At 37.8% G+C, this 24,837-nt stretch overlaps 4 protein-coding genes and 1 long non-coding RNA gene across 8 annotated transcripts; 4 read left to right on the forward strand and 1 right to left on the reverse strand.

Annotated features, from left to right (window-relative positions):
* The first annotated feature begins 727 nt into the window (after window positions 1–727).
* LOC137136877 (uncharacterized) lies at window positions 728–3,054 on the forward strand. 2 transcript variants are annotated; one of them, XM_067522644.1, is made up of 4 exons: window positions 728–928; window positions 1,111–1,211; window positions 1,859–2,014; window positions 2,141–3,054. In XM_067522644.1, exons 1-4 carry the CDS (start codon window positions 838–840, stop codon window positions 2,477–2,479), a joined length of 687 nt encoding a protein of 228 aa, XP_067378745.1. In that variant the 5' UTR covers window positions 728–837; the 3' UTR covers window positions 2,480–3,054. The 2 variants fall into 2 exon arrangements, with proteins under 2 accessions (XP_067378745.1, XP_067378744.1); XM_067522643.1 differs by having other exon boundaries at window positions 731–928; window positions 2,138–3,054.
* Window positions 3,055–3,369: 315 nt separating this feature from the next.
* Window positions 3,370–8,220, forward strand: LOC137136878 (uncharacterized). Its single transcript, XM_067522645.1, has 6 exons — window positions 3,370–3,565; window positions 3,782–3,919; window positions 4,405–4,500; window positions 4,673–4,773; window positions 4,984–5,133; window positions 5,269–8,220. Exons 1-6 carry the CDS (start codon window positions 3,529–3,531, stop codon window positions 5,704–5,706), a joined length of 960 nt encoding a protein of 319 aa, XP_067378746.1. The 5' UTR covers window positions 3,370–3,528; the 3' UTR covers window positions 5,707–8,220.
* A 1,009-nt stretch (window positions 8,221–9,229) lies between these two features.
* LOC137137142 (uncharacterized) lies at window positions 9,230–13,567 on the forward strand. The gene is made up of 5 exons (XM_067523081.1): window positions 9,230–9,260; window positions 9,911–10,000; window positions 10,121–10,225; window positions 10,783–10,952; window positions 11,085–13,567. Exons 1-5 carry the CDS (start codon window positions 9,230–9,232, stop codon window positions 11,499–11,501), a joined length of 813 nt encoding a protein of 270 aa, XP_067379182.1. The 3' UTR covers window positions 11,502–13,567.
* A 1,026-nt stretch (window positions 13,568–14,593) lies between these two features.
* LOC137136876 (uncharacterized) lies at window positions 14,594–23,890 on the forward strand. Of its 3 annotated transcripts, XR_010915643.1 has the most exons (7): window positions 14,594–15,190; window positions 15,395–15,478; window positions 15,859–15,966; window positions 16,127–16,227; window positions 16,623–16,772; window positions 16,914–17,488; window positions 19,022–23,890. XR_010915643.1 is itself a non-coding variant. In XM_067522642.1 (6 exons), the coding sequence occupies exons 1-6, from the start codon at window positions 15,200–15,202 to the stop codon at window positions 17,364–17,366; spliced, it is 909 nt and encodes a 302-aa protein (XP_067378743.1). In that variant the 5' UTR covers window positions 14,594–15,199; the 3' UTR covers window positions 17,367–23,890. The 3 variants fall into 3 exon arrangements, 2 of the variants coding, with proteins under 2 accessions (XP_067378743.1, XP_067378742.1); XM_067522642.1 differs by having other exon boundaries at window positions 14,594–15,212; window positions 16,914–23,890; XM_067522641.1 differs by having other exon boundaries at window positions 16,914–23,890.
* LOC137136879 (uncharacterized) lies at window positions 23,567–24,827 on the reverse strand. The gene is made up of 2 exons (XR_010915644.1): window positions 24,253–24,827; window positions 23,567–23,943 (listed from the first exon to the last, which is right to left on the reverse strand). It is a non-coding gene; the product is annotated as an uncharacterized lncRNA (long non-coding RNA).
* Between the last annotated feature and the right edge of the window lie 10 nt (window positions 24,828–24,837).

Below are 24,837 nucleotides of genomic sequence, written 5' to 3' on the forward strand. Positions count from 1 at the left end.
TGCGCCAAAATATCTGTGTGAGGTGTGAGGCTGCCCTCATTTAGTTGATGTAAAGTAAAATTAAAATCTACATTTAAATGTTTGTTTTATTGATTATTTATGCCAATATTTGAATATGTTTAGTTTAGTATTATTTTTTTTATTCATATGATTTCTGATAACTAGCGACAATAATGAAAGTGAAATCTAGCAAACAGGCAGTGTATGCACTACCACAAAGGGACTATGACTTATAAAAATATTGAACTTCCGCATGTTTCCACGGTGTTGCGTTTGCGTGAATGGGTAAAACTCTACTTGATATTACACCCTGCAAATGTTACACATCCAAAACACCATCTGCGTTTATGTTCTCAAGTTTCGTTGCATAAATCTTAATATTTCAACCATTTAGTAAATTGCAGCATTAGCTTGACCATTTCAATTATGTTGAAGCAGTTTAATGAGAGACAAAGACAGAGCCTCTAATAACTGAGACTACGGATTATACCGACCATCTTCATCTCGCGACCTTGATGAGACTGTGCATTTATGCGTCAAAAGCGCAACATTCAGCACCAAAATTCACAGAAACACATATGATGCACATGATGCTCAAAAGGCAAATAAAGTATGTCTGAAACTTTCATTCTTTTATTTTATGATCTTCTAACTGTGTCATTAAATGCAATCTCTCGTTATGTTGTGCCGATAAGGACGTGATATTTCGTAAAGGTCCCCTGACTGAAATTAAAAACAGCAGACTGTTCATGATGAAAACTAGTCCACATGAAACCGAAAGTTCTGATTCTGTTGTTTGTTAATGTTTCACATAAAAAATGAACACAGCGCCATAACATGGGCTCACATCTGACAACTACACAGGAGAAGTGTTATGATCCTCGGGACTCCACACTTACATTTGTGGACAGAGAGGATGAGCTGGATTGTAAGTAGCTGACTCCTCGATCAATTCCTTTCCAAATTCCGCAGATAGGTACATTTCAGAAATACACATTTTCAGTAGATCTACTTTTACATTATACCGTATTGGTTTATGAGGACCCATTTTCTAACATCATGCCATTTTGTTTTAGCTTAATTTGATTTTTTGTTTCTTTGTTTTATTAGTTTTGTGTGAAGGTTTCCAGTCTCGCAGAGCTTTGATGTCCTGTGGTCATGCTGTCACGCCGATGTCTCTCACCAACTGGTGTCGCAGGCTGTTGGACGAGGTAGGTAATTGTCAGTGAACAGTGGACTATGACCTTTATTTACTGTCTTTTCACAAGAGATGTTTTACAAAATTTCACAAAACAAAATCTATTTTGCTGCTTTATTTTCAGGGTCAGCAGCCGAAATAGGTCTATTAATAAAGCACATTTAGTTAAGTAATGAAATAATCCTACACACTCCACCACATGTAATTGAGAATTACACAGGAGCAAATACCTTTGTGGTTTGCCTTGAGTGTGTCCAAGTGTATTTTTCAATTATGTGGCTCAGGGAACACTAATTTAGGAAATCTGTGAGAACAAGTAAAGAGGGTCTTTTTAAGTTTTCTTACACAAAATTCAATAAAAAAATGAATATAGGGAGCTATTACATGATTGTTTATTTGGCTGCATGTGCAACTCAAAAATATTTTTGACAATATTATGATTATTTTTTAAAGTACCAATAACATTTATAGTCTTCAGAATACCGTTTTGTTTATTTAACTAAACTACAGCTCATCCAAACTTCTAGGATGCAGCTCTTTGAGGCTAACAGGTTGGAAGTGGCCCTGTCTTTAGGAGTATTAAGAATTTGCACAGTGTCTAGTATTTTGTTTCCAACCAGTGACAGTGATGAGTAATTTACTCTCCAATGTTTCATAAAGGGGAAAAGCAGGTTTGTGTGTGGCCAAAGTGGCTGTAACGTTGAGTGGCCTTATGCTGAGGTTTGTAAAATGGCTCTTCTGACCCCTGAAGAAATGAAGTACTTTAAAAAAGCCATGGCCTCCAACTCTACCAGTGGTTACTTTGAAACAAAAAGAGTAAGTGTCTCAGTGAACATTTACTTGGAAACTAAATTGACAAACAATTTTCTCTTCATGCTAATAAAATGGTGAAATAGAAAAAATAACAGTTGCTTCTCCTTTCACCATGTATTCTTCCAGCAGTGTTTGAGGGAGAGGATGCGTCAAAATCCACATTCACACCACTATGGTAACACCAAGGAGTCACTAAAAACACTGAGAAGCTGTGCGGATATCACCCCTAAATGTGTGAGAGGTTTCACTGCATGTCCCTCCATTCGAGCCTGCCCCACCTGTGGCATATTGCTGCATTATGACAATACTATGTGTAAAAACGTTACCTGTCCCCGCTGTAAGGTGAAGTTTTGTTTTGTGTGCCTGAAGCTCACTACAGAGTGTATGAAAACAAGTCAAAATTACATGAATTGTTTAAGTGGTGTCGCCCCCAGACAGACGTCTATACCTGTGTGGCAGAAGAAATAATATGAACTGTGAACTATGTTGTTCATTGTTTTCTCAAGTAAAATTGATTTTTTTTTTCTTTTACCTGTGGGAAAAAACTAATAGTAAAATAATCTTCTTTCAGACATATGTAATCATAACAACATGTATGTTTAAAGCACTTACGAGTACATGTGAAAATAGGTCTATGATCTAATATCTTTTCATATAACATTTAGTAATTTGTTAATATTTTTTATGTCAGTTTTCATTTAATCTCAATAATGCCACACAAAGCTGTGTTTTCTTTTGTCTTGTGCCATCATTATGCTATTGCTTGGGAGACTTTCTTGTTTGAGGATATAATATGTTTTACAGTGTGTAAAGCTTTTTGAGGCAAATTTGCGATTTGTGACACTGCATTATGTATGTAGTACAAACAAAAAAACTTCATGGTCATTAATGCTTGAGAATTTGTTATATTGAACATACTGGACCACTGAGCAGAGAAGAGCAGAGGAGACCCCTGAAGCTCTGACCGAACCAGAGTTAAAGCCTGTGCATTTTTTCTTAAGCATTTCCAAATATATGCTATAATAAATTATTCAATATCTTCATCTTCACGGTGCTGTCATCTCATATTCCAATGTTAATACTGAGATCAGAGCAGTTTTTGTGAGGAAAAGATGGTTTTATCTTTTCCAATGCAGTGTTTGCGAAGCATGATTCATTTGACATAAAGCAGCAGAGGAGCAAAGAGTAAGTAATTATACTTCATAATTCAGTAATGCTTTCAGAAATGTTTGCAATGTGTGACTGAATCTAAAAATATAGATAAGTCCAAAACCAGCCTATATCTTCTAACGCTGGCGTTTAAGTATTTTTCGCAAAAGAAGCAAAAGGCTTTTGTTTGAAAAAGACTCATGGGCTGATATGTTCAGAATAACTATGCTCATGGTGGGAAACAGAAGTTGACGCGCCTCTGGAGACGGAAACGCCGTCGGGACAGAAACAGAAACTACTTCTTCAGCTGCCACAATACTTGTCCGGAGAGTGAAGCTGAGAGGAGACTCGCCGACAAAGCGAAGAAAATGTGGAACAGGTCGTTTATGGTCAATAGACCAACAGGTGAGAAGAAGGAGAACGAAAATGGGCGAACACACCTGACACGGTTGAACTATAAGATTAAAGTTAATGTTGTGTTTCGTCTGTGATGATCGTCACTTCTTCCTACTGTGTGTTGAGCTTTATTCAGTAGCTGCATCTTAAGTTATATAAATGTTCATTGCACATATTTGAGTATCTCTCTCACCAACTCTATCCTCCCATTACATTTCTGTGTAGGACACCGTGTGGAAGATTTTCCGCTGATGTTCGGGGCCAGGACACGGAACGACGCGGAACGACCGTCTGTAATTAGAGTCCTGCCTTTGCCCGTCTTTCAGTATGTTCAGCCTCTGTACCCGATAAGACCTGATTGGGGTAAGCGAGCTGATATGATGTTTTCAAGAAGGGTAAATATCTGTTAGCAATGCTTTATGTTTTAAAAGAAATGCATTTTTAGATCTGTTAACTATATTGCACACTTCAATAACACACAGAGCTGCACTTCAACGGGCAAGAGTCTTTTTGTTATACTGGTGCATTCAAAACATCAGGGAAACATCCCGGCTTGCTTGACTTTGCTGAATTTATTAAAACTGATTTATTGTTTAACACAAAATGACGACAGTACAATGGAAATAGCAGGAATATATTGCAGTGAATGTGTAAAGCAACAGGTCAAGAGATGATGTTAAACAAAACAGACCAGAGCAACTGCAGCAGGAGATCAGACATAAAGCTCCTGGTATAAAGGAACAAGTCAAAAAGAAAGGAAAGAAGTAAATTACATTCAATATTGACACTAATGTTAAATTAACCACTCTGTTTTACCTGCTGCTCTTCCTTTTGTTATTTCACCGTAGAAATCCACAAAGCAATAAGCACAACTGCCCAGGAGAAATGCTACAACCCTTATGACCCCACACTGGCATTTGTGGATGCAGACGATGATTTAGATTGTAAGTAGAAGAGTGTTTTCAAAATGCCATTGATAAAGATCATGCATTACAGTGATTTGGGTTAAATTGTAGGTTTTGCATGATAAATTATTTTACAATCAAACACAGAGAAAGTCTGATGCCATTTATTCTCATTTAACATTCTTTTTATTTCTTTATGCGTTTCTCTCAGTTTTGTGTGAAGGTTTCCAGTCTCGCAGAGCTCTGATGTCCTGTGGTCATGCTGTCACACCGATGTCTCTCACCAACTGGTGTCGCAGGCTGTTGGATGAGGTAGGTTGACACATGCATTATATAAAAAATATGGTTCATCTTCTTTTTTGGACATTTGGAGTTTTATATCTGTCTTGGGTCAGGATCTGTTCCCCACTGAGATGTTTTTCTACCCGACTCTATCATTATCTTGTGTTTCTGTAGCATGTTGGATTCGTTTCCAACCTTTGACTCTATAGGAATAATTCATTTTTCAATGTTTTCATAAAGGGTAAAAGCCACTTTGTGTGTGGCCAAAGTGGCTGTAACATTGAGTGGTCTTTCGCTGAAGTTTGTAAAATGGCTCTTCTGACCCCTGAAGAAAAGGAGTATTTTGAAAAAGCCATGGCCTCCAATGCTGCCAGAGGTTCTACTAAATTAGTAAGTGTTTCATTGAAATTGTAACATTTATTGCCTGTACCTGAAAACTACATTTCTATCAGAACCTGATAGAATGCAAAACAAAAAAATAAAATAAAAAAAAAGACAGTTTTTCCTCTATTTTCTCCACACCAGTGCCCCAAATGCAAATCTTCTGTGGTGAGAAAGAACCCATCTAATCTGAGAGTCCGCTGCACAGTGTGCCCCACTAAAAAAAGACGGTACTACACATTCTGCTGGCAGTGTTTGAGGGATTGGAAGGGTCCAGCTCCACGTTCAGACAGCTGTGGAAATGACGGCTGTACCAACGAGTCACTAAAAACACTGAGGAACTGTCCAGATATGTACCTTTGGTCTGTGAAATGTCCCTCCATCCGTGCCTGTCCCACCTGTGGCATATTGCTCCAACATGACAACATTTCATGTAAAAATGTTCACTGTCCTCGTTGTCAGGTGCCGTTCTGTTTTGTGTGCTTAAAGCTGGCCAATCCTTGGTCCACCACGTGTTCATATATCGCATGCAGTGTTGCCGCTCCCAGACAGACATCTATACCTGTGTGGCAGAAGAAATAATATAAACAGAAGACTGTGCTCTTCAGAAAAATGTTTAGCTGAAAATAATAATAATTACGATTAAAAAAATCATCTTTGTGTTAGCGGGACATTTTCAGCCATATTTCATCATCATAACAACATGTATGTTTGAAACCCAATTCATATATTAATATATCAATCATATATCAATTTAGATGCAACATACTGTGTATTTATACTCAGTATATACTCAGTTATACTATTACATGTAGGTATTTGTTCATCTTTTGTTATGTAATGTCAGATCATTGGTACTTAGCCATTGTGACCTTAATATTGCAACCCATTTTTTTACTGCATTTTTACCCATTCTTCTCTTGTTTTATCATTACGATGTAATGTTGTTTTGTCCACTGGAGTTTGTCCAATAGCTTACATCATAATGCCTGGGCAGTGTTTCTGTGTGAACACATTTCCTTATTTGAGTTCACCAAGTATTGTTGTCTGTAATCACAGGAATGATAGTGGGAAATTACCTGATGTTCCACCAGCTTTATTTAGCAAGTAACTAGTCGACTGTTTGTATAAGACCTTCTGACACCCTGTTGGTTTTATTCAGAGCTTCTGTGAAACAATTTATCAATGAAATTGGAAAAGACAGGTAATTAAATATTCACAGTATTTTCAAGTGAATATATTGAGCTTGTATATTGAAAACAATGCAGACATGAAAATGGTCAATACAACAGTTCAATAAGGGATAAAAACCTGGGTTGTTAACAGCATTATAGTGTTGAAAGGTAAATCAAATCAAATAGAAATATATAGATGGGGAGTTCAGATGCCTTCACGTGACTTCTTTTAACTGCCAAAGTGAAACTGAAAGTAGGCACCCACAATGTTAACAAGTCCCACATCTGAATCAAGTGTTCAGAGTCATGTATATGATTGTCTCGTTTGTGTCCTCTTTTTCGTACAACATATCATCATCATATCAGTGTAGTTCAAGAGTTTTTACTAAGCACAGAGGATATAATTGTAAAGCTTCTAAGTCAGATCTGTGGTTTGTGTTATTGAAGTACAGTAGGTTACATCAGGTCGTACAAAAAAACTCTATGGTCATTAAGGTTGACCAGTTACGCTGTCCCTAATGTGTCAGAAACTATATGTTCGCATCATCCTGCATCAATCCATGTTCACCTCTCACAAACTTTGAGAGAGTTAACCTGTCTGTCATTCATACCACACACCTCACTGCTGTTATACATCTCCTGTACCAATCTTACATACTTCTCTGCCACTCCTGACTTCCTCATGCAGTACCATGACTCTTGTCTCATCGCTCCCTGTACATCAACACTCTCAAAGCAAACATTGGTGCTCTTTCTTGGCATGAAACATATTGCAGATAACTGGTGGTCACCTCTCTTCTCAGCCTAACTTCCACAGCTCTTTCCCACAGTTTCATGGTTTGGCTGATCAACTTTACTCCTCTGTAGTTGCTGGATTTCTGAAAATTGGAACAAATACACATCCTCTCACTTTGCAGAATTGTGTTAAACAATCTGGTTAACCACTCCACTGCCATTCCTCCTCAGCATGTCCACGCCTCCACTGGTGTATCATCTGGACTGCTTTCCTGTTTTCATCCTCTTTGTTATTTTCCTAACCATATTTTACAAATTGCCTGCACTTCCCTGTGCAGCATGTCTGCTTCCTCTAACCTTCTCTCTCTCTCTCATTTTCTACATTTATTAGGTCCTCAAAGTTCTTAAAGTCAGACAGTAGACCACCATCCAGTGCTGCTACACTGTCCCCTGCCACCACTTTATAGTCTCTGATCTCTTTTGCGTTGCATGTCCTGCAAAGAATGTAGTCCACCTGTGTGTAACTTCATCCATCTTGTAGGTCACCCTGTGGTCCTCCCTCTTAAAATATGTTTAAAATATATTTTATCATATCAGCCAACTCTGCCATTGTAATAACTTTCAAGGTTCCTATTATTACCTCAACACTTCTGTTTTTTGCTAACCTTGTTGTTGACTGATCCGGTGTAGTAATCTCATTAATGATCTGCACATTTGGTTTGGCACATTTTACGCTGGATTCCTGTCACAATCCTCCACATCCATCTGGGGTTGGTACCAGCAGCAAGGAGTGCACTGGCTTGTGCAGCTCTAGTGGCTGAGATAAAGACTGCAGAGGGGTGAGGAGTATAAATATTGATAAAAACTATTTGACCCATAATTCCTGGATACGTATGCATTCCTCCTCTACATGCATCAGGCTATAATTAGACGAAGAATCGTGCATTTTTATTCTGATTTTTTGAGAGTTTGCACATATAGGTTTTCCCCATTTTTGAGAAAGCTGTTTTAGAGGAGTCAGTCTACAGCAAGAATCATGCTAGACGTAGCATTATTGAAAATGTTTACATTTTATGTCCTATATTTGTACTAGACAATTGCTTGTGTTATGAATTGTGCAGATGGATAAAAAAATATTTCTAAATATAAAGTCCATAATTCCAGCCAAGAAAAAAAAGTTCTTGTCTAGTGGAGTCACACAAAGATATCATTTTTGACAAGTTTGGAATTTAAAGTCCCAAATCAGTCAGTCATTGGTTCTGTTATGAAGGTTTGGGCACTGTGGTCCATAGACCACAGATACAGAACGAATCAAACATTTTTAATGTATAATTCAATTTTTATAGCCCAACACGTGTACTCAAAAAGTCCTTCTTTTATGAATTCTGGGGCAAGTTAAAAACACATTCATCCATAATTTCTGGATGTGACTGACATATGTGTATTTTAGAGGAGTCAAACTGCAGGTGCAGAAATTATCAAATATTTTAGTAAAATGTAATGAAAATTTGTTATATATGATTGAAATATCATCTTGACCATGTCCCCATGCCTAAATGCATTCAGATGCTGCCATGTAATTTGCAGAATTGGATATTTGAATTAACAAGCAGTCAATCAACATTTCTTTAAGTAGCACCTTTCCTGCAGTTTAATGTAAATAAAAGTGCTTTGCATATGATACAACAAACAAGCACCAAACAAGGACAATAATATAGTAATAATATAGCACACAGAAAGAAGAATTTTAAAAACCTATGTGAGAAGTTGACAACAAGACACACCAAACAGGGCAAAAAGACAACAAGACTAATAGACTAAAAATAAAATTAAAATAAGGATTGTGACAAATAAGAAAATCTAAATATGGATTGTTAAATATAGATAAAAAAATATACAAACAATGATAAATAAAACATCAGTGAAAAACCCCATAAGACTCATATGGCCACAAAGATAAATAAGAAGGGGTTCTCCTGAAGTGTTTATCCACACAGGCTTTTATTTAGTGATGAGAAAGCGATAACGAAAGTGTAATTACTTCACTGAAGTTCCTGTTTATAAAACAAATAGATGATATTCAGCTCTCATAACCCTTAAGACAGCGAACCTGAAAGGACCCTTACAAAGACTGCAAACAATATGTGCGACAGAGACGGACAATTCTGGGCGTATGGCTCCACTGGTGAGTAGACATGGATCCACCTATAGGACAACATGAAGACGGTAAAGCAGCTTAAGGAGAAAATAGTGGAGCAGTTATCATGGACACATTTTAATAACACAGAGATCTGATCTAAAATGGACCACAGTTGTCATGTTATAGTTGTGCATTACATTTATCAGGGAGGTAGGAGAATGGTAGGAGTTACAACCAACATGTTCTCATATCACAGCATCAAACTGTGATTTATTTTACACCCTTTATGCATCATTATGGGACGCCCCGAGATTGCGTCTCCTTGTCGGACCCCTCACCATGACATGCTCTGCTACAGTTGTGTACAGTTGTGCTACAGTTGTTGGGTTTGGTTGACTTTTCGCACAGACAGAGCTTTAGTAGTCATCAGCATCAGCTCAGAGAGGGATGAGATGTTAGACAGAAAATAATTTAAGATCAATAACAGAAAACTACACACAAGAATTGCTTACAACTAATTTTAATGTTAAAACAAAAAGTAGACAGCACAATAGCGAATAACAGGAATATACTGTGGTGCATGAGTAAAGCATCAGATCAATAGAGATGATGTTACACAAAACAGAAAGGGAACAAGTCGAAGTGAAAGAAAGAAAAGAATTACATTCAATATTGACACAACTGTTAATTAACCTGTGTGTTTGTGTTTGCCTTTCAACTGCTGCTCTTCCAATAGAAGTCTTCGGTTTGACAACTGCTCAGAAGAAATGTTACAACCCTTCTGACCCCACACTGAAATTTGTGGATGCAGATGATGATTTAGATTGTAAGTAGAAGAGTGTTTTTAAAATGTCCACGTTAAAGATCATGCTTTACGGTGATATAGATGAAATTATAGGTCTTTTGCATGTGGCACGGCTTTGTTCTTTGTGCATGTTTCTCTCAGTTTTGTGTGAAGGTTTCCAGTCTCGCAGAGCTCTGATGTCCTGTGGTCATGCTGTCACGCCAATGTCTATCACCAACTGGTGTCGCAGACTGTTGGACGAGGCAGGTTGTTTATAATAAGTGTTGAGCCTTTCATTTAATTTCATTCTTTCGACATCTTAATGTCACATTAGCAAAGCCCATGTCTTACCAAATTGTAAAATAATGACAGTTTTGAGACCAATATTATACAAAGGTTTAACCACAAATGAATTTATAGTATGATCAACATTTTGCAATAAAAGTCTAGATTGCCTCTAAAGATATTTTAGTGTGTGACAGTAACAAAGTCCATGTGTTGCTGGATTGTAAAATGATAGCTACTTAAGGCCCTGTTACTGTGCAAAGGTTTAGAACTTCGTAAGTAAATAGGTGCACTACTAATTCCAGCAGTTAGAAATCATTCTATTTAATTCATTAACCGGGAAAAACATACACAAGTTTTATATAAAAAACCAAATGGTTCATCTTCTTTTCCTGTCATTCCCAGTTTTATACCTGTCTTGGGTTGATATCTGTTCCCCATTGTGATAAGTTCCCCTTACATTACCTTGTGTTTCTATAGCATGTTGGATTGTGTTCAGCGGTTCATTTCCAACCTTTGACTCTATAGGAATAATTAATTTTTCAATGTTTTCATAAATTGTAAAAGCCACTTTGTGTGTGGCCAAAGTGGCTGTAACGTTGAGTGGCCTTACGCTGAGGTTTGTAAAATGGCTCTTCTGGCCCCCAGAGAAAAGGAATATTTTAAAAAAGCCATGGCCTCCAATGCTGCCAGAGGTTCTACTAAATTAGTAAGTGTTTCATTGAAATTGTAACATTTATTACCTGTACCTGAAAACTACATTTGTAACTTAAAATCCTTCTGCATGCTAAAAAATAAAATAAGACTGTTTTTCCACATCTTTCCCCATGTACCACACCAGTGCCCCAAATGCAAATCTTCTGTGGTGAGAAAAAAACCATCTAATCTGAGAGTCTGCTGCACAGTGTGCCCCACTAAAAAAGGACGGTACTACACATTCTGCTGGCAGTGTTTGAGGGACTGGAAGGTTCCAGCTCCACGTTCAGACAGCTGTGGAAATGACGGCTGTACCAACGAGTCACTAAAAACACTGAGGAACTGTCCAGATATGTACCTTGGGTCTGTGAAATGTCCCTCCATCCGTGCCTGTCCCACCTGTGGCATATTGCTGCAACATGACAACACTTTATGTAAAAACGTTGACTGTCCTCGTTGTCAGGTACCGTTCTGTTTTGTGTGCTTGAAGCTGTGTTTGTGTTTCACATGCAGTGTTGCTGCGCCAAGACAGGCGTCTATACCTGTGTGGGACAAGAAATAATATAAACAACAGCAGACTGTGTTCTCTTAAGTCATACCTTAAATCTTTTTCCTTGAGAAAATTATTTGCCTGGAAAAAAAACGTTATGTTAATATTGATTTAAAAATCATCTTTGTATTAGTGGGACATTTTTAGCCATATCTCATCATCATAACAACATGTATGTTTGAAACACCCATCAGTTCATAAATTTTAATTTAGATAGAACATACTGTGTTCTACTGTTCTACTGTACTCTAATATGCTATGGGGACGGGGAATGGTCTCCACCTGTACACTTATTTTAGAGTGTCTACTAACCTCTGTAAGTTATTAATTTAGTAACAATTATTAATCAATACAATTAATCAAAGTGTGAGCCCAGACATCAGAGCTAAGTGGTGGATATCTACTGACCCTATGACCATATTAGAGGCCACATGTTTGCTAATATTACTGCAACCAGCCAATGCACTTGTTCTAATTACAAGCAGACATGCAGGTGTATCACTCCAGGTAAATTATGTTTGAAATGAAAATTCCTTAAAAACTATCTTTGACACTGAAAAGTTTCACAGCAGCACTGAATCATATCACACCAAAACATCACTTACCACTTACATACCAGATCCACTGGAGTTTGTCCAATAGCTTACATCATAATGCCTGGGCAGTGTTTCTGTGTGAACACATTTCCTTGTTTGAGTTCACCAAGTATTGTTGTCTGTAATCACAGGAATGATAGTGGGAAATTACCTGATGTTCCACCAGCTTTATTTAGCAAGCAACCAGTCGACTGTTTGTCTAACACCTTCTGACACCCTGTTGGTTTTATTCAGAGCTTCTGGGAAACGATTTATCAATGAAATTAAAAAGACAGGTAATTAAATATTCACAGTATTTTAAAGTGAATATATTGAGTTTGTATATTGAAAACAATGCAGACATGAAAATGGTCAATACAACAGTTCAATAAGGGATAAAAACCTGGGTTGTTAACAGCATTATAGTGTTGAAAGGTAAATCAAATCAAATAGAAATATATAGATGGGGAGTTCAAATGCATTCACGTGACTTCTTTTATCTGCCAAAGAGAAACTGAAAGTAGGCAGACACAATGTTAACATGTCCCACATCTGAATCAAGTGTTCAGAGTCATGTATGTGATTTTCTCATTTGTTTCCTATTTCTCGTACAACATATCATCATCATATCAGTGTAGTTCAAGAGTTTTTACTAAGCACAGAGGATATAATTGTAAAGCTTCTATGCAGATTTGTGGTTTCAAAAAACTCTATGGTCATTAATGTTGGAGGACTTGTCGGGATGTCCTTAATGTATCAAATACTACTGTATATATTCTCTAAAGTTAGTATCAGATTGATGTTTTTCTTCTGCATATGATCCTGATTGATCCTGATTGTATTTCCGAACAATGAATGCAGAACAAAACAATGAAATGACGTGTCCACATGACCAGCTACCTACTCCAAAAAACAAACAAATCCTTCATGTACTCCAGATAAACCTGATAAAGTTTATGTATTGTAGATTGAGACTTTATTTGTATCTTGCTGATTAAGGCTGCAACAACTGAGTCTTCCTCAGTCGTGGGGATCAGGTTTTGCAGATTAAGACCAGAGACTTTAACCAGTGCCGAAGACACTGTTCTATACCCCAGTTCTGGCGTTAGAGGTGTAAGTATGTGTATTTAAATCCAATTGAACCCAGGACAGGTTTATAAAATTTAACTTACATATCACGACATTAGCCAACACAAAAGACAGGGGAAATACCTACTGGACACACATTTTTTATTCTGAGCACTTCCATGTGCTAAGTAACAGATGTCTTTAACTTCCAAATCTTGTCAGCAGATATTCGAATGTTTATCATGAGACCAGAACAGTGTTTGATTTTAAAAGATGATTTTATTTTCTGTCACAATTATCGTTGCAGGATTGTTTACAAAACATATGAATGTGAAAATTGCAGTCTGTATCAAGCAGGTCTTAATTCATGTGATGTAAGAAGGCAACAGAAGAACAAAGAGATGATGATTATAAACAGCAACTGACTTTTAATACATTTGTAGAAGCATAAAGCAACATAATATAAATATATAATTTCAACAATCTTATATGAAGCAGGTGAGATGGAGGGTCTCGGTCAAGCTGTCTACCCTCCATGAACCTTCAAAACCAGGTGAATAGTAGAAGTTGGCAGAAATTTACAGTCAAACAACGGGGTGGATTCCTCCAGCATCCTGCCATCTAAGGTCAGCTGGACATTGTCCTCACTCTGTCCTACACGCAGATACAGTGGAGAAAAGACAGAGACGGAGTCAGATATCTGCGCATAACAATAAACATTAGTATCACTTAAAAAGGATGGAAAATCATTTTTGGAGGATGTTGGTGATAATCTGTACACTAAAACTCCAGAGACTGATAACAGAAAACATGATTAGCTAAATGTAAAATATGTAAAATATAAAATTATACATATTGTAAGACTTCTGGTAATTTAGTGAGGGAAATACGTTTACACCTTTAGGTTTTGTTTTTATCTTGTTCATGGTGGTTTATTTATTACCTGGGATACAGGGTAAATTCTTCACTGCTTTCTCCTTCAGCTGCTTCACCGTGAGGTAGCTGATGTTGATGTCCATCATTTGGATCCACGTGTGTGCACCTGTGGGTCCGAAAACCTGTACCGATCCGTTGCTCATTTTCTTTGCTCTATTCGAGACGCTCCTCTCAGGCTCGCTGTCTTCAGGGTTTTGACGAGTGAAGGTGCTTTATTTGCTTATTAGGGGATAAACTTCCACTTTCGTTATCGCCTTATCAGCGTGATGAAATAAAGCTGTGGAAAGCACCAGCATGTTCATTTGTTTCCTGTTTGACATACTAACATTTTTAACCCCACTTAAATATTGTTTTAACTGCAATATTTAAAAAACAAAAAACAAAAGACAGTCTGTCTGTAACATTACTTCATTGATTTTGAAATAACTGGGTTTTCTGTACAGTTTCAAAACAATCCAGCCATAAAATTACTACAATCTACAAAATAGCGTCTATTAAGGGCTTTTTATATGTAAGCTTACTCACAGATGCGGTCGAAGAATTATGTGGAGAAGATGCTGGATTACTCACAATGATGGCTTGGCCAGCTCAATCAGCAGATCTTACCCCACTAAGCTGGTGTGGGAGAAGCTTAGAAGAGTGGGAGAAGAGTTCATCCAGCACAGCAGGCTTTTGAGAAATTATGCAGAACTCTTGGGATGACATCACACCTGAATAGCTGCAAAAACTGATCAGTAAAATTACACAGATTTGTCAAGCAGATATTGCTGCACATGGCAGTTTTTGATGAAAGTAAAGTTTAACATGGAAATTATTCTGTCTTCAAATATCCCTTTTCTTGCCAATGAAATCCATGGATTTTCGTTTTGTTTGAGCGCGTCACAGTCAGTACCGAGTGGACTTAACATGGGCTGATATGTTCAGAATAACGCTAATGGTGTAATGGTGAATACCGCTGATAATGCTCGTGGTGGGAACAGAAGTTGACGCCCCTCTGAGGGCGGAGACACTGTAGGGACAGAAACAGAAACAACAGCTTCAGCTATCACAATAATCGTTAGGAGAGTAAAGCTGAGAGGAGACTTAAAGACAAAGCGAAGAAAATGTGGAACAGTCCAACAGGTGAGAAGAATGAGAATGAAAGGTGGTTAAAGTTACCGTACAATGGGCGAACACACCTGACAATCTTGAGTGTTAAAGTAAATGTCCTGACGACGTTCGCATTTTATTGTTTTAAGCGTAGCAGATAAATTATGAACGACCCAAGAAGAACTATTACATGTGGAGTTTTGGGAGGTTGTCTATGATGATTTTCACTACTTGCAGGATTTTCAGACAGTAGGAGAGAGTTGTTCAGAGTCCTGCATCGGCATATTCACCGGAGAAGACTTGATGAGGCTAAGAGAGCTGGTATGATGCCTTAATATATTTATGCTTTATGTTTTAAAATATACCCACTTTAAATGTGTTACCTCCTGAGACACGGCTGCACTTCAGCGGGCCAGAAGGCTTTTAGTGCATACATTCAATACATCAGGGAGGGGCCACCATTGCAGGTTTACAGCCTGCAAACATCGATAACAGGAAACCTTACATAGTTCAGAGGATCAAGATGATATTAACCTTGACAGAACACAGGGAGCATTATCTTAAAAGGTGAAAAGTGAACTCAGTGGTTCCTTAAAAAAGATTTTAAGAAAACAAAACATTAGATGATGTTAGACCAAACAGACCATGAATGTGTTTGTCCAAACTCACCTGCTGCTCTTGCTTTTGTCATTTAATGGTAGAAATCCACACACCCATAAGGGACTTCAGTTTGACAACAGCCCAAGAGAAGTGTTACAACCCCTTTGACCCCACACTGACCTTTGTGGATGCAGAGGATGATTTAGATTGTAAGTAGAAGGATGTGTTTAAAATGTCAATTTTAATGAGTCACAGACTGTAAGATGTGGATTGTCAAACTATTTGAAAGTCAAATTCCATTTGTCAACAGGCCAATAGAGAAAACACACTGTATCAGTCTTATTTCACAGTTGTTTCATGTTTTTTTAGTTTTGTGTGAAGGTTTCCAGTCTCGCAGAGCTCTGATGTCCTGTGGTCATGCTGTGACGCCAATGTCTCTCACCAACTGGTGTCGCAGGCTGTTGGATGAGGTACAATACGTTTTTTTTATTAAGTGGTTCATTTCACAATAAAAAGCTTTAATGTCACTTTAACAAAGCCTATTTGTTGCCAAATTGCATAACATTGACAGTTTTCAACCAAATATTATGCAAAGGTTTACCAACTAAGTATCTATAAATACAACAGTTAGCAATGATTCATGTAAAATGATTAATTAGGCTAAAATTACACAAGCATTAAATCAAAAAATATGTCCTGTTCTGGCCATTCAGAGTTTTATACTTGTTTTGTGTTGATATGTGTTGAGATGTTTTGCACCTTTAACTTTTTTTTCATGTACTGTAGCGTGTTGCATAGTGTTCAGTGGTTTGTTTCAAACCTTTGACTCTATAGGAATAATTCATTTTTCAATATTTTCCTAAAGGGTGAAAGCAGGTTTGTGTGTGGCCAAAGTGGCTGTAACGTTGAGTGGCCTTACGCTGAGGTTTGTAAAATGGCTCTTCTGACCCCCGAAGAAAAGGAGTATTTCCAAAAAACCATGTCCTCCAATGCCACCAGGGGTTTCACCAAATCAGTAAGTGTCTCTCATTGAATTGTAATTATTATTATCTGTGTTTGAAAACTAAACTTTTTATTTTCTCTGCATGTCAATAAAACTAAATAACTAAAAAATCCTCTGTTTTGCCTTTTCTTTCTCCAACTCACATCACATCAGTGTCCTGGATGCAAATCTTCTGTGGTGAGACTGAATGAATCTGATCTGAATGTTTGTTGCACAGTGTGCACAGCTAACAGAGGACGGGTCTATGAATTCTGCTGGCAGTGTTTGAGGGAGTGGAAGGGTCCAGCTCCACGTTCAGACCACTGTGGAAACTTCGGCTGCTGCAATGAGTCACTCAAAACTTTGAAAACCTGTCCAGATGCCATCTTTGGGTCTGTAGAATGGGTCACAGGATGTCCCTCGATCCGTGCCTGTCCCACCTGTGGCATACTGCTGAATCATGACAATACCGAGTGTAAACATGTTGTCTGTCCCCGTTGTAAGATGGAGTTCTGTTTCGTGTGTCTGAAACTCAGTGAAAATTGTTTGAAAACAAGTGATGAATACATACGATGTTTTGGTGGTGTTGCACCTAGACAAACCTCTTTACCTGTGTGGCAGAGATAAGCGTTAAATCAAATAACATAAAAGTACTTATATTTATGTTTTTTCTCAAGTAGGATCTGAAATCTTAATTCTTCACAGAAGTAACTACAGTATCTGGCTATATCTAAAAGGATAAAAAAGAGGTAATTCCTTTTTTTTTTCTCTTTACTTTAGACCTTGGTACAGCAAAAAGCATATGACCAAAGTGCAGTAGAAGGTGATTTAAGAGATGTAGAAGGTCACAGATTTTAATCAAATTTGAACAATCTTAGTTTTGATTTCATTTAAGAAAATTTACCTCCATGCTTTGATGTTAGCCCAGTAAAATATTGATAGACTTCTTAATATGCTTGTGCCTCTGTGATAAGTAAATATGTGGGCAGTGTACAGTGAAAAAAGATGCCATCTTTGTTTTATTATATACCATAAAGGAAGCATAGAGGAAACCAAGACAAACCAGCAAAGCTGGTTTAAAAAGTTTTGTTTATCATAGGATAGAAACCAGTTTAAAGCAGATCACTGGATAGCACAGGAAATAAGAATGCAGTGGTCCACAGTATCAGTTACAGCACTGAGCTCTACAAGCAGCAGAGTCCCTAGAGTTGGTTATTGAAGAAAGACAAATTAAAACTCACTTTATAGCCAAGATCATGGACACATGCATCTTTATGCATGGGTAGTACTTCTGTGGGACTATATTTGGTCATTGTGTTTAACTTAGTGAAGTAGGAATGCGATCAGCCCAGTTTACCAGCTTCTTATCATCTTGTTGTTCTCGTTAAAAGCTTCTTTGAATGAAAAAATAACAATACAAAACAACAATGCAATAACAAAAATAGTACAGTAAGGAGTCATCACTCTATGAGTAAGGAAATAAATACACTGAATATAAAAGTAAATAAAGTGAAATATGAAATTGTACATCCAGATCCAAGAGACTTATAATTTTCAAGTAGAAAATTAAAGTTTCACAGAAAGAGAAAGTATTTTCCTTATCCAGGTGAAGGTGTACTGCTGATTCTGGTCTTGAGGTGTTGCATCTCTCGTGCAGTCTGTCCTTCTGTGTAGACACTGTTTAGTTTCTCTGTTGTATAAACTCTTCATGGCTTTGGACAGTGCATACACCATTTGCTCTTCTTGTGTTTTGCTGTGCCGTCTTTCAAGTTGACGAGTGTCTGTCACAGTGTGTTAGTGTTTGAAACTAACATAAAGGTTTTTCCTTCGACACTGTCCCGGCTCCGGCTCTTTTTTGCTGGATGTCAATTATGTTTGAGGCACACTTAGGATAACCACCGGTCTTGACAGATGTCCCCAGCTACCTGTCTTGCTTCTTTTTGGTTTCAATGGAGGCGGGGGTGTTTTTTGCCTTGTGGTGCAGGATCCTGATGACTCCTGGTTTGTGTTGCAGTGAGAGGTGGGAGGTGGTGGTAACAATATTTAAAAGAATGAGGTGGCCAAAACATTAGAACATGTTCTTATAATGCACTCCAGTATGACAGTTTCAACCTAGATATTGAGAAATTATAACCTTGTCAAAGTACAATTCATGGCAGACCTGGTGTTTTTGATCGCATTAAGTTTTACACGTGGTCATAATGTTATGCCTATTGGTGTATGTCCACTGTTTTTATTTGGTCAGTTAAAGCCTTTACTTATAAATCTTAATCTTCTGCCAGGTGTCATCTACATATCTGAACAACTGTTTGGGAGGGAGTTGAGCGCTTTCTTCACTTCCTGCACGTACTGTACAGGTTGGCAACAACAGGTGACACTGGGGAACCGATGGCATAGCCATGTTTTTTTCTTTAAAAGTCTTTAGAAGTCCAGTATTTTATATTCTGAAACTAAGCTCATGGCTACTTTATGTGGAATGGCATGCTGATGAGAAAGTGCCATCTGGTCAAAGCTATTGTGTGCATCCCATTCTTCAGATTTGGAAACTGAAACTTCAACTCTGCTGCACCTTGCTGAAACTAAACTGAACAGCCTAAATGTCGTCTAAAGGTCACAGTGTACATCTGTAACAGGAAAACATTTTTCATATGCAGCAAATGGTCAGAATAAACATAGTTGATTATAGCTGCAATTTTCCATCACAACACCACCACAGATTATACATGCAGGGTCAAAACTACACATATATCCACTCTAATTGTTCAAAGTGCCAGAATTTGCAGGTGGGGTTTGATGGTTCCAGGTTGCTGGATGAGGCTGTAGGTGGAGGGTTGGGCTAAAGGCATTTGCCAGAATCTGCGTTTTAAATTGGCATCTGCAGTTTGAGTAATAAATAAATAATATAAAAATTATTATGTACATTTAAGGTGTTTTCATCAACAACAACAAAAAATACATACTCTATACTTATTAAATTAAATAGATGATGGTGGTAGTACTGTTGTCAGCAGATACCTCAACATGTAGCCAATAATCAATCCCCAGGGTTGCCAGGTTGTTCTACCCACTTATCCACAATTACATACTTGTCATTTTTTACATATGACAAACACTTTTAAATGCATATTATTGTTGTTGTATTATTCTATTACATCAAGTAATAATAATAATATAAAGTTTATAGGAAAATGTTGTTAAATTTTATTTTAAAATCTGATTTTCAAAATGCACCACCCTATTTTGAGTTTGTATCCCAGTCTTGTCCAGATCTGCCTCTGTGAGAACGAAAGTGGAAGTCTTTCTGTGAGGGCGGATACTGTTTATAGACAAAAAGTTCATCTTCACTTCCTATAACCATTGAGAAAGCGAAGCTGAAAGGAGCCTCACAAACCAATCAAATAAAATGTAGCGTAGATTGAATCGCTGGTTTGCAGATGATCAGATGACGAGCAACAATGTGAGGGCGCAGGGGACAGCTGTGGGGTTGCCCAGGATCCCAGGTAATGAAAAGCTTAAATTACACAGCTGACCAACCTTTCTATGATCAGCCCAAGAAGAAGCTTGATCTGTTAAGATTTCCTGTGATAGATTTTACAATTTTTTCCTGAGGCTTTAAACAATTTCTCACATTGATGATTTTCATTGCCCACTCTAGTCTCTGGACCCTTATGCAACTTTTAACTTGCAATTTAACAGCAAGAACAATTTTAACATATGAATCTACATTCGTTGCAAATATTTGATTTCCTCTCTCTTTACGAATCGTGTCTGTGCAGGACAGAACATAAATTATGTGCATTTGGCTTTAGAGGACAGAACCCTGGATGACCCTCTGTTTGAAGGAGATTCTTATTTCAAATTGCTTCGAAGTGGACATGATGGAAGACATAACCTGGGTAAGGGATAGGATGGATAACTAGATCGGTAAAAATTTAAGTATGGTAATGTTCGACAGGGGGGCATTCCTTGCCAAACTTACGAACCAGTTAATGACCTTAGACCTGGTTGTTTTGTGGGGAGCAACACAGAGAGCCCACTCTCAGGTTTGAAGGCAGACAGAAGCTGTAAACATAAGTATTTCTTTGATGCATAGGCTTTTCACCTGTGTGTGTTGGTTTACAGTAACAATCAGGCAGCTTTGAAAATAAAATATGACCAGTGATAAAAAGCTGCAAAGATAAAAAAAAAAAACTAAAAGCAGCAGTTGGAGGTGTGTGTTGTGTCAAAAGTTTTCAGTCCTTGGTCAAATCAGAAGTTTCTTCTCAAAAGCAGTCAAAATTTTAACATAATTAGACAGCAGACAGAATAGCTCAACAGTGAAGTAAAGTTTTTTGACAAGAGATAGGGGAGGCTGTAGCTCAGTTGGTAAAGGCAGTTGTCCACGGACAACAGTGTCTTGTCTCTGGACAAGACACTGAACCCCAACAGCCCATTCCCCTCCCCAGCTGTGCAGTGCCGGTCCAAGCCCGGTAGAAATTTGGGAGAGTTGTGTCAGGAAGGGCATCCGGTGTAAAAACTGTGCCAAATCATCATGTAGACAATGATTCACTGTGGCGACCCTGAACTCACGGGATAAGCCAAAAGGACAAAAAAAAATAAAATAAACAGAGACAGAGGCTGGTCTGAAACCCTGTGGATGGTGTTGGCTTATTTATATTGTTTATTGGGTCATACCATAACTCCTCCCTTAATAATCGACACTATTTGACACTATTATTTCCAAATTATTCAATTATTCATATTATGTTATATGTCCAATTATCAATAGAGCCTATTTATTTTGACATTATTATCTCAAAACTGTTCAAAAGTACATTTCTAATAATAAACTCTATCTTAATGCAATGATAGTGATCTGACACCCCAACCCAAAAATGGCCCTGAGAATCTGTGACAAGCTTTGAGAATTGCTGTTCATTGCTCTCCATCCAATCTGACTCAGCTTGAGAGAGAGAAACAAATCCCCAAAGACATGCAGCTGCATCAAAAGGTGATTCTACAAAGTATTGTCTCGGGGGGACTGAATACAAATGTATACCACACTTTTCAGATATGTATTTGTAAAAACATTTTAAAGCCATTTATAATTTTACTTTCACTTCACAATTATGTACCACTTTGTGTTGGTCTAACACATCAAATCCCAATAAAATACTTTAAATTTGTGGTTACAACGTGACAATAAGAGGACATTTCCAAGGGGTATTAGTACTTTTTTAAGTCACTGTGTGTTACCTCCAGGTGCTGTGTTTTACTGGCTCAAAGTCCAGTTGGTAACTCTAAATTGCCTATAGGAGTGAATAGTTTAGTGGTCTTGGCGTAGACCAGTGGTCTGTCCAGGTTGTACCCTGCCTCTCGCCTGATGACATGGGTCTCGGTCCAGCCCCAGCATAAGCCTTGACAAGATAAGGGTTTTTAAGATAATATTAAGTAGGAGCATGTTACTAAATACAACAGTTACAAATCCTTCATTAAAAATAAATGTATGCAGGCATTATATCAGTCAGGTTTCCTAATAGGTCTGTTTCCAACCTTTTTATGCTATATGAATAATCTACTTTTGAATATTTTAATTGGGGAAAGCCAATTTGTGTGTGGCCAAGTGGCTGTTGAGTGGCCTTAAGATGAGGTTTATAAAATGGCTCTTCTGACACCTGACGAAAAACCAAAACATCAATTACCACGTACAGACCCACTGGAGTGTGTCCAATAGCTTACATAATAATGTCTGGGCAGTGTTTCTGTGTGAACACATTTCCTTATTTGAGTTCACCAAGCATTGCTGTCTGTAATCACTGACATGACAGTGGGAAATTACCTGATGTTCCACCAGCTTTATTTAGCAAGCGACTAGTCAACGGTTTAAGACACCTTTTCTTTGTTTTTTTATGTCAATGAGTCACAAGTGTCACACACAAAGACACAGGAATCGCTTCATTAAACCAGGCACAGGCAGGTTCAGTGTCAGGTCATCGTTCGACGCTCTTTAAAAGGCTTATTTAACACATTAGCAGTACTTACTTTACGTGTCTGGATTCACTGCGCAGGAGCGCACACAGCTGAAGCGAAAACCTCTCGACTAATGCACTAAAAGTTCAAAATTCATAGTAAATAGTGCCTTCAAATAGGATATACGTGGATCAAACAATGATCAAACTACGAACACTGCAAACTTTTCCTTAACATGAACTTCGCGGTGCCTCCCTCATCTTCTCTCCGTGCCATACGCGCAGTGAGGGGCAGACTGAGAGCTGGGACAGAGCTGGTCTTGACCCAGGAGAATTCTTGTTGTTCTTTCTTTCTGAAGGAGGGAAATCGTCCACTTTGTTAAATCAGGTGCAAATGACAAAATAACGCGACAAGAGAACCCCGTACATTTACTCTCAAAATTTAGAAATAAAACTGAAAGAAGCATCAGATCATAAAATGGCTTACATATATTATATTGGATATTGGACAAGCTTCTTACTCCTCAAAATATGCCTTGTACTCCAGCAACTCACATCTGTCCAAATCTGCCCATTTTCAAGCTAAAAACAGAGCCTAAGTTTCTGTGCTGTAGTTTGACTGATTAAGGCTGGAACAACTGAGTCTACCTCACTCACGAGGATCAGGCTTTGCAGATTAGAGAAATACCCTCTGGACAAATAAAATCATCAATCAGATTTAAGCGCCTTTACTTGTCCACATAGGTTTATTTGGTGTGCACACAAAGCAGGTTAAAGGACACGTTTTTTTATTCTGAGCATTTCTATGTGTTGAATAACAGATGTGTTTAACTTGAAAGTGTTGCAGCAGATATTCTAATGATTATCATCAGACCAGACTTTGCTTCGAGAACGTGGTTTTATTTTATTCCAAAGTTATTGTTTGAAAACAAACAGATGTTCTGAAAACTGCAGTGTTGGTTATGATTCATATGATGCAATAGAAAAACAAAGTGATGATGATTATCAGAAGCACAAGGTAATATCATATAGAAACAACTTTCAAATAAAGGTTTATTATTCGTGAAGTTTTAAAGTTCTTATATGAAGCAACAGTGGTGGTGATACGGAGCGTCTCGGTCAAGCTGTCTACCCTCCACGGACCCTCAAAACCAAGTGAATAGCAGAGGATGGCAGGAATTTACAGTCAAACAGTGGAGTGGAGTCCTCCAGCATCGTGCCATCTAAGGTCAGTCGGACATTATCCTCACTCTGTCCTACACACAGATACGGTGGAGAAAAGACAGAGACGGAGAGGAAGTAGTCAGATACGTGCGCATAACAACAAACATTAGTATCATTATAAAAGAATGAAAATCATTTTGGGATGTTGGTGACAAACATTATACTCAAACTCTACAGTCATAATAGAAAGCATGATTAGTTATGTTAAAATTAGTTAAATTAGTTAGTTAAAATTCTACATATTGTAAGACTTTTGGTAATTTAGTGTGTGAAATATGTTCACTCGTGACAGAGACCTTTAGTTTTCGTTTTTATTTTGTTGACTGTGGTTTATTTATTACCTGGGATCCAGGGTAACTCCTTCACTGCTTTCTCCTTCAGATGCTTCACCGTGAGGATGTTCTCCATAATTTGGATCCACGTCAGAGCACCCGTGGGTCCTTGAATCTTGAGCGGCCCTGCACTCATTTTCTTTGCGCTGATCGAAAGGCTCCTTTCAAGCTGGCTTTCTTCGGGATTATGCCAAATGAAGGTGCTTTATTTGCTTAGTAACTATAAACTTCCACTTTCGTTATCGCCTTGTCTGCGTCATTGTCACTGAAAAAAAAAAAAAACGCCGTGGAAAACACCAGTGTGCTCGTTTGCTTCCTGGTTGGCGAATTAAAATATTTAACACCACTTAAATATCTAAACACTGTAGACTAGAACATCATAGAATGCCCTCAAATTTAGAGAAGTTCACATGTTTTAGGTGTACTTGTAGTATAATGTATCTTCCAATATTTTCAATAAAAACAGGTTGTGTGTACAAACAAACGTGTGTCTCTTGACGTTTCTTGACAGTGTACAGTGGCTTTTACATTTTGTTTGAGACCGTCACAGTCAGTACCGAGTGGACTTAACATGGGCTGATATGTTCAGAATAA

Source organism: Channa argus, chromosome 12, assembly GCF_033026475.1.
Source record: "Channa argus isolate prfri chromosome 12, Channa argus male v1.0, whole genome shotgun sequence".
Taxonomy (NCBI): domain Eukaryota; kingdom Metazoa; phylum Chordata; class Actinopteri; order Anabantiformes; family Channidae; genus Channa; species Channa argus.

Bases quoted from the DNA above. Each gene is read 5' to 3' on its own strand.
- LOC137137142 (XM_067523081.1), top strand. From the start codon at position 9,230: ATGGATCCACCTATAGGACAACATGAAGACG. The intron at 10,001-10,120 runs GTAAGTAGAAGA...TGTTTCTCTCAG, and splicing joins TGCAGATGATGATTTAGATT to TTTTGTGTGAAGGTTTCCAG. The intron at 10,226-10,782 runs GTTGTTTATAAT...GGAATAATTAAT, and splicing joins CAGACTGTTGGACGAGGCAG to TTTTCAATGTTTTCATAAAT.
- LOC137136877 (XM_067522643.1), top strand. From the start codon at position 838: ATGGGCTCACATCTGACAACTACACAGGAGAAGTGTTATGATCCTCGG. The intron at 929-1,110 runs GTAAGTAGCTGA...TTGTTTTATTAG, and splicing joins CAGAGAGGATGAGCTGGATT to TTTTGTGTGAAGGTTTCCAG. The intron at 2,015-2,137 runs GTAAGTGTCTCA...GTATTCTTCCAG, and splicing joins GTTACTTTGAAACAAAAAGA to CAGTGTTTGAGGGAGAGGAT.
- LOC137136878 (XM_067522645.1), top strand. From the start codon at position 3,529: ATGTGGAACAGGTCGTTTATGGTCAATAGACCAACAG. The intron at 4,501-4,672 runs GTAAGTAGAAGA...CGTTTCTCTCAG, and splicing joins TGCAGACGATGATTTAGATT to TTTTGTGTGAAGGTTTCCAG. The intron at 4,774-4,983 runs GTAGGTTGACAC...GTTTTCATAAAG, and splicing joins GTCGCAGGCTGTTGGATGAG to GGTAAAAGCCACTTTGTGTG.
- LOC137136876 (XM_067522641.1), top strand. The intron at 15,479-15,858 runs GTATGATGCCTT...ATTTAATGGTAG, and splicing joins TGATGAGGCTAAGAGAGCTG to AAATCCACACACCCATAAGG. The intron at 16,228-16,622 runs GTACAATACGTT...ATTTTCCTAAAG, and splicing joins GTCGCAGGCTGTTGGATGAG to GGTGAAAGCAGGTTTGTGTG.